The sequence below is a fragment of the Oryza glaberrima genome, chromosome 3 (assembly GCF_000147395.1).
Source record: "Oryza glaberrima chromosome 3, OglaRS2, whole genome shotgun sequence".
NCBI classification, from domain to species: Eukaryota; Viridiplantae; Streptophyta; class Magnoliopsida; order Poales; family Poaceae; genus Oryza; species Oryza glaberrima.
The window spans coordinates 15,245,914-15,255,156 of NC_068328.1; the positions used below are offsets into that span (position 1 = coordinate 15,245,914).

The following is a 9,243-nucleotide window of genomic DNA, read 5'->3' on the forward strand; positions in this document are numbered from 1 at the left end:
CAAACTACAAAGTCCAGTTTATCTACCCCCTTGGACAGTGATAACTCTGCTGAAAATTCAGAGCATACTGTTGTACCGTGATCCCAACGCAAGTCATTTTTCCGTGTTCTCTGAAAATACAGGCACTCAAAATAGGAATTGACGTCAGGTCAACTCAAGAGAAGTCAGTCAACACCAAGCAGCTTCAATATAATTTTGTTTGTTTGGGAATACCGAACGACGAAATGTCCAGGTTGTTTTAAGGGTACTCGCAGAAAATGACTGAATCTGAAAGAGACTGCATAATCTTCAGAAACTTCAAGCAGGAAAGCTGGAAGTTTCTTGCCAGTTTTTCAGTACTAACCTACTAGCAGTGACATCTACGCGAGATGCAGGGTGAAAGTCTCTGTCCAATGATAGTTACTGGTATGAATTTGGGACGGTATAATGGTATTCCTGAAATATATATATGTAGGAACAGTTGGAACACGGGATAGTTTCCTGATTTTTGCAAGAGAAGATTCCGTTTCACTGTTAAATTGAATTTATGTTGGAAATGTCAAGCTTCAGTAATCAAACAGCTCAAACGCCTCTGCAGAAGGTGCTGATGCCAAAATCGAAACAACACCACTACGGTTCTCAAAAAAAAAAATAAAAAAAAAAGAGAGAGAGAGAGAGAGAGAGAGAGAAACAACACCACTACGAAGTAACGCGAAATTTAGTCTTGTAGTACCATACTGTTACAGTTCTGAATCGTCAAGAGCACAATAGCCTATTAACATCAGATAACTCGGTAGCATTAACCTGAGCAGGAAAGATCCAAGTCAGAGCTAACATGGATGATGGATGGATAGTTCTTATTTTTGAGCTGGAAACATGCATATCATTAACATGGGAGAAGAATAAGCACTGCAATACACAAGATTAGAATCCTGAGCATATCAGTTACAGAAAACATAAAACAAAAAACAAAACCCTGCTATGACAATTAGTGAACCTATCAAAGAACACTCGTGGGCAACCGTGGCAATGCACCATCAAAATTTTCGCCAGGCACATCAAGGCCAGCTATTTTAAAAAGAAATGTAACAAGAAAAAGGATATATCTATACAGGGAGTGTGAAGGCACACTGTCATATTCTGTAGTCAGCATTCAAGAAGCTCTCATACTGAGTGCCATTTAGAGCATTGTAGACTTCATCCCAATTTTCAATTTGCTCCGAAAGTGGTTTGGTGTGTATCTTCACGTGTCGGCTGACTAGTTTGCTCCTTGGCACTTTGAGGAAATCCAGGACATCAAGAAGTTTCTGCAGGTGCAAGACAAGGCAATACATGTAAGCAGCATGATGAAATGCAACAGCTACACATTATCACTCGACAGATTATCCGCAAAACTCAACTGTTCTATTTCGGATGAGATCCTCATAGTAGATAGTAATGTGGTTGATACTCTTTAGATTTTCAAGAGCATCATGGGTGTAATCATCTACTTGTTTCAGACTCCGTATTAATGATGTTGTGTTGAGTCTGGGCTTATATCTTGCAAGTATACTGGCCTGCATAACAAGGTAGAAAATACAGATCAAATTCTGACCAGGGGTAGTACAGAAATTTGCAAGCCATAATTGGGCAAGTACTACCTCATATGCCGTGTGAACATGGGCCTTGTGCGTTCCATTCAACTGCTTGAGGTATCTGTCATGATTATTCGCAAGTTGAGATACCAACTGACGGAGGAGGTTCCGCCTGAAGAGAAATATTGCAGAGACTCCTCTTCGATTGAAGTAGTCAGCTATATCAGCATGATTTGCCACAAGACCCTGAAGACATAATATCAGAGGAATGCTTATTCTGCTTTGCCATCATTTTAACCATGTGCATGATTAGTTAGTTTGATTTGTCTATGCATAAAGCATTTATACTGATATGGTGAAACCTGGAATAGAAGGTACTTCTACAAAGGATTATAGCCATTATGGAGATTGTAAGTCTATGTGTGTCCAGATCTACTTAATTAAAAAGTTATAATTCGAAACTATCACATAACACCATGCACACCGCACTTTGTTTAAACCAGCAGGGTCTTGACTACCTCAGTTTCAATAATGACGGTGTTTTCAGGATAATAACAGAGAGCATGACACCCTAACAATCATATTCATGTGTGATCTCATCCAGAGTTAAGCACATAAAAAGGAGTAATATTTGAATGCATTAACAGGTAACCATATCAGAAAAAAGGGTACTACTCTGGCTGGTGTAGAAGGATGTCATTTTCTAGCCATGACTGGAAAATGCTCTACCACAAGAATGGGTTGTATTTCCATATGCTCCATCAAGCATAGTTATGGATAGTAGAAGCAGGATTGTAATTGTATTGTGCACACAACAGATGTCACTACATTGGGAATGAGAGTTATTACTAAGGGGGGGACCAAGCCATAACACCTATACTCAATCTCCTTGAGAACAACAGGATGCATAAATCAAGAGATCGATCGTGTTCATGATTGCACAAAAGAGTCAATTCATGGCAAACAAGCCGGCAGTTCCTAAATTACAAGCAAGGCCGTACTCGCTACATGATATTCAATAAAGCATACCTAAATCACAAGCATCTAGAATGGAACATGCATGTGTGTCAGCAGCAGCCAACAGTACTGGAAGAGATTCTTGCCCAGTCATGATCATTGAGATACAACTGAACCGAACAGGGCCACATGAAACTATTCCATAGTTTCATAAATTGAGTAAAATGTGGTCTAATATTTAGTTTACTTGGGGTATACTTTTGCTTATCAAGTAAAAAAAATAACAAACTTCGAGGAAGGGCAAGGAGGGTGAATTAAAAAAAACAAAATGTTAATCTAGATTTCACTCTTCTTCTCACCTGATTAAGCATCCATTTTAAGCCAACAGCAGCAGTGCATTCATTCTTAGAAGCACTACTATTCCAATCCAAATTGTACACCTTATCCAGTGTCTTTGTTATAGATGAAATGTTACTTCTCCTTTCTTTTGAAGAGAAAATTTCACCATTGGAGCTAACATTCATATGGCTGTTAAGAAGAGTTTCAAACCAGCCACTTCCAGAACGTTGCGACGAGATAATCGCGAAGAACCGGACAGGTGTACACTTGCATTCACTCCTAAGAAAAAAAAATCATATCAAACATTACACAATCAAAGTATATAGCATAGCATAAACCACTGCAGCACAACTCTCACCTGCTATAAGTTATCGGTTGTGGGTAATGCACAAAGTGAACCTCTGAATGCAGGATTGCAGACTTATTGCATAGCTGTTCTGCAACCTCGATCTTCACTATTCTAGACAAGCTATCACTTCCTAGTTGCTTCATACACATCGTGCAGATAAATATCCCGCAGATCATAGTCATAGCGAAAACAACCATTCTCAATGCGAGGGGTGATTTCTTAGAGGACTTCACAATCAATGCGTCCTGCGAAGAAGGTCCAATCAATACAAGTTAATCAGTAGAAACAAAACAGAGCTACTCAGATCTATAGGCACATCACAACTAACACTTGATTTATTTTAGCTTTCTGCTCCAGACCTACAAGTTATAATCCATAGATATAATCAAGAGCGATTACATAATCATTTTTCAAGCATATGAAGTTAGAAGCATCTATGTTGGCATGACAGGGAAACAAACAGGAAAGATCAGATTTTGAAAGGTAACTGGTCCTTCATTCATAAACTGAACTAACCCAGGTGTTACCTCCAAAAGAGGGCAAATGGCCCATGTACCTGTCCAACATCATATTCCTTAATCAATAATGGATCACAAGCCAAAGAATCAAAAATCCCCTTTTTCTGTGTACTGTGCAGTACTACCAAACTACCAATCTTTAAGTGTTCCTTCTCCTAACTGTATTATTACTCACTTACTGTACCCCCAAGATTTATCCCCACTAGTCTTTGACTGGGATGGAAGAAATGCAAGAATTGACAGGCGAAATACAAAATACTTGACCAATTGGAAAATAGAGAAAATAAAAACATACATTTAACCCAACAAAAACAAAAAATTGCACATCAAACGGGGCATGAATGATAAATTGCACGATTACGTATAGCTAGCAGGATACCAGAAATGAAAAGAGATTCCAAACGTGTCCACCAATAGAAACACAGGGCTAGAAAACTTAAGCCCAAAAGAAGAAGAAGAAGAAGAAATGCAAGAAATCGTGCTCATCCCCGGTCTGAAGAACATTTTAGGTACAAACCGGTACTGTACTAAGATGAGAGACAGAAACGGAAAAAAAAGATTTAAACAAGATAATTAAAGATTTAGATCAGACGGCCGACAAATCGAAACCGCTCCGCATTAAAGCAACACCCAAGAGGAATTTATTATCCTCTTTACTCTCCTCACGCGGCTCTCACCAAAAATTTGGCCGAAGTTTTAAGTTTCTTGAAACGAAGGAGAAAACGATGAACTTAACTACAAGGCAGCGGCGAATGCAGGCAGAAATGACAACAAAGGATAAAGTTTGCAAGGATTCGTCCTTGAAGCTAGCAAGGGAAGGTGGGTGGAACACTGGAACTGAAGCAAAAAACAGTGGAGAAAAAAATGAGAAAAATAAAAAGAAAAAAGAAAATCTCACCTTGTTGCCGAACTGGTAGCACCACCAATCCTCGCCGCCGCCGCCGCCGCCGGCGGGCTTCTCCTCCGCCTTGGAACCCCCCATCTCCTCCGGCAGGAAACGTAGCTCCCCGCCTTGAACACGCCACCGCCCACGCCCCAACCACCCGCACAAAAGACTCGCTCTCCCTCTCCCTCTCTCCGCCGACGCCGACGCGGCCACCTCTTCACGGGCGCATTAACTCCGGAAACCCCCGCCGCCGCCGCCGCGCGCGCGGGGGAGGAGGAGGAGGAGGGCACCGCACTCTCCGCTGCAGCAGCGTCGGCTCTAGCGCCGGTGGCGGCGGAGGAGGCAAGGCGAGGCGGCGGCGGGCGGCGCGGCGCGGCGCGAGGGCGAATGGGCGATGAGCTGTCTCTCGCTTTGGAGACTGGGCGAGTTTTGGAGGCTTTAGCTCCTCGGCTCGGCTCAGGCTCGCGTACGGTGGAGAGAAGTACTAGTAGGAGTGGAACTGACTACTGCTGCTGACTTCGCTTTAAAAGAGTTCTCTAGTCCGTTTTGTGCATTCGGGTCCTTGTGCAAATAGCATTTTCTAACTAGGTCAGCAGCATCAGCTTTGGGATTGCAAGTGCTACTCAAACTTATCTCGTTTCGTTTTTACTTCTCCTTATAATTTTGAAATATTTTGTGGTATTTTAAGTTTATCAAAGCTTATTTTTTACTGACTCATATAAAAATTACAGTTATAAAAAACTTTTCGTTGCGAATAAACCGTAAGAATAAGGATACGCTAAGCGAAACGAAACGAAACGCTGGAACTCTATATCCTTTTGTAAGGCAATGTTCTGGGAATATTTTTTCCTTCTATATGTACTCTTTGCTTAAATTTTTGAATCAATTTTATGAGCTTTCAGAAAAGAATTAATTGTGTGCACTTCGGTCCTCGTGTTATTAGCATTTTCTAACTGAGGTCCTTTCAGTGGTTTTTATAAGTACACAACTACACCGAGAGTGCTAGCTGAATAGTGCTAAAGAGAGACACCCTTCTTTCCAAAAAAAACTACTAGTACACTCAATATCTATGTATTTTTTTTCTTCTTATAGAAGTTTCTCTTAAATTACTCATCCGATTTATAATCCGATTACGCCGTTGTATTCGTAACAATTAAATCTTTACAACAAGATCTCACATGATTATATTTTGATGAAAAATCAAAAATTACTTTTATGATATGTCTAAATTACTTCTAGATTTCAGTAAGTTACTTCTTAGATATATAAAAGTAAATTCAATAAAGCTTAAAAGTAATTTACTAATTTACATATATTATAGAAGTAACTTATAACAAAAAGAAAGTAACTTTAATTTAGAACTATATCTAGATTCATTAACATCTATATGAATGTGGGCAATGCTAAAATAACTTACATTATGAAACGGGGGGAGTAACTCTCTGTAGTAGAAATAATTATATTTTGAGTGAGCTGAAATAAGAAACTATGTAGAGTAAATTCGCAAGTAAAATGTAGAGAAGATTTATAAAGTCCACAAAATATAAAATTAACTAAAAACAATAATAAACATAATCAACTTAGAGCATTATGAATGTATAGAAGTAATTTAGTCAAATCTCAAAGTAACTTATATATATGATAAAAGTAACTTATGTATATAATAAAAGTAATTTATAAATATAAATAGTTTTTCATCATAATATAATCATGTAAGATTTTGTTGTAAAGATTTAATTGCAACAAACGTAATGGTGTAATCAGATTGTAGATCGGATAAGTAATTTGAGAGAAAATTCTATAAAAAGAAAAAAAATAGACATGCATTGTGTGCACTAGTAACAAGTGGACCTTTTCTCATGTAGCTGTACTAGCAGCACATGACCTTCTCTCACGCACTATTAGCACTTTGACCTTCTCTCACGAATGAGTACTTCGCTCTTTAACACTAAATCGAGAGCGCTCTCGGTTTAGATTTTGCGTTTTTCTAAATAGGGTCATTTCGTAAGAGCTTGTTTTCACTCTTGTTTACCAACTTCTATTCCATCGTTATCTGAAAGCACGTTTTCCGAATCATTAAGCATTATGATTTTTATAAAAAAATCTAAAAAAAAGTTGTTTTAAAAATTCATATTAATTTATTTTTAAAATTTGTTAAACTAAACAATACTTCCTCCGTTTCACAATGTAAGTCATTCTAGCATTTTCCACATTCATATTGTTGTTAATGAATCTAGACATATGAATGTGGAAAATGTTAGAATGACTTACATTGTGAAACGGAGAAAATAATATTTAATTAATTATGTACTGATAAGCCATTGGGTATCATCTTTTCGTTTATACTTATGCTTATCAGCCAAAATTTAATTTCGACCTTAAATTTGGAGCTGATTTTTAGGTTTTTTTTTATCGAAGTTTATTTCTCAGCATTTGCTTTTAGATCATTAAGAACACGTATATAAAAATTTTATTATAAATTATTATTTTTTTACAAATATACCATATGTCGTTTCGCTTGGCTCCGATTATGTTTTAGCTACGCACGCAGAAGAGAAGTTACCCCGAGACACGACATTTTCCTTTGTTGATAGTGATCGGGCGATGCGACAGAGGAGGGAGGCGGCCGTTTTTTTCTCGTTTGCTAACGTTGGCGTAACGTACGGTGAGGAACATGCAGTCACGGTTACCGACGCGACGAGATCGATGGCAGCAGCGTCGGCCGCCCGCTGCAGCTCGATCGGTTCCATGCTTCTTTTTTTTTTTTTTCTCATATATCGAACCCAAACCCAACAAGTCGGTCAATGCGCGTACGGAGTACACACAGCCAGTGCACACATGTCGGTCGTATGTCACGTGCCACGGATATATAGGACGATGCGTACGGTACACGTACGTACGTAGTACAGGTTACGGTTGTAATACTGTACACTCCACTGCGAGTGTCCATTTGGCTAGGACTAGTCAGCGTTTGTCACCAACTTGCAAAAACATATACTAGCTGGATCGATCTATTCCGTCCAGCCACCAAGGATTGGAGGAGTGTCAATGCTGACATCCGATCCGTTTTGTTTTTGTTTTTTTTCAAGGACAACTTGAACCACCAGTTGATTTGCAATTTACATACTCCAACTTACATGTTCATCATATAGAGGAACTTTTTTATCCCCTCTATTTTTATATGATATTTAAATAGTTGTTAAAAAATCACATGATAAATCAATATGAGATATGACATTCACCAACATACAAATTCAAATTCAATAAGTAGAAACAAAATTAATAAATTTTGGCTAATACTCGGCGTCGTCAGCATAGTGCCTTGGGGCACCAAAAACGATTTTCGACTCGCTCATTTGGAAAGTTTGGCACCGGGGAAATGTAAATTCCGCGCATGGCTTGTCATCCAAAACAGGGTTTGGACCTTCGACTGGCTCGCGATTAGAGGATGGCAAAATAATAGGCCTTGTCCCCTCTGCCGTAGAGAAGGCGAAACGGCTCTACATCTTGTTGTCAGTTGTAGATACACAAAAAGAATATGGAGCATGCTAGCTGTCTGGGTGGCTTACCAACAGCTTGACCCTAGAGAATGGGAGGCGACCCAGACTGGTGGGAATCTCTAGCAAACACAGCGGGAGTTACAGAAATGGACTGCGCACTCTCATCTTCCTTGTTGTTTTGGAGATTTGAAGGAGAGTAACCAACGAATCTTCAAGCATGATGAGGCCACGACGTCTTTCCTTTTTGCCAAAATAAATGAAGAGGCGCAAACATGGGCAATGACAGGAGCAAAGCGCTTACGTGACTTTTCGCCTCACACTGTATAGTGTACAGAGTTTTTTTTTCCCTTTTCTTGCCCATAGGGGCTGTATTTTTCTCCCGCTTTATTTAATGAAAAGGCACAGTCTCGTGATGTGTTTTCCCTTAAAAAGATTAATAAATTTGATTGTGAATAGTGTCAACGTTTGAGATCGCGACTACAGTATTTTGTATAGTATGGGGATCGTTGGTACCAGGGTATATGCGAGATTGAAGTAAAAGAGATGGAGGCAAGGATTTTTATACAGGTTTGGGCCCCTTATCTGATAGGTAATAGCGCTACTCCTATTGGCCGAAGCCGGTGTTGCTCTTATTCATCATAATCACACCGGTACAATATTTGGGATAACCTATCTAACCGTTGTCGACTTGGCAACCTGAAATACCAACCTATTTTATCAATTTTTACAAATTTTTACATGACTTTTTAGATGACATGCATGAAATGAGGGGATATCCCCTCGAGGGATGAGAATCCACCTCCTCAAACATATTCTACTATATGTGTACTACGAGAAGAGTATGAAATCAAGGAAAATATAAGAAAAATTAATAATAGTGGATTGTATTGGCGGTACACAAAATTGTTAGATGGGTAAGTGGTACATGAACTTGCATGCACAAACTCTTTTTTTTCATACAAACCAAGACCAAGAGAGTGCAATATACAAATTAATATAGCATGCCCCGTACCCTCCTCATATGTGCACAACATATTATTAAGAGAGAATCCATTATATGCCACTGATTTTGTCACAGATCTACAATTTACTATTGGCTTTGTCACGTTCTACAGTATGCCATCAACTTTTGCTTAACTTC

At 39.0% G+C, this 9,243-nt stretch overlaps 1 protein-coding gene across 1 annotated transcript; it reads right to left on the reverse strand.

Moving 5' to 3' along the window:
• Window positions 1–696: 696 nt before the first annotated feature.
• LOC127768905 (uncharacterized) lies at window positions 697–5,081 on the reverse strand. Its single transcript, XM_052294577.1, has 6 exons — window positions 4,615–5,081; window positions 3,208–3,443; window positions 2,870–3,128; window positions 1,620–1,799; window positions 1,380–1,535; window positions 697–1,286 (listed from the first exon to the last, which is right to left on the reverse strand). Exons 1-6 carry the CDS (start codon window positions 4,696–4,698, stop codon window positions 1,113–1,115), a joined length of 1,089 nt encoding a protein of 362 aa, XP_052150537.1. The 5' UTR covers window positions 4,699–5,081; the 3' UTR covers window positions 697–1,112.
• Window positions 5,082–9,243: the final 4,162 nt, after the last annotated feature.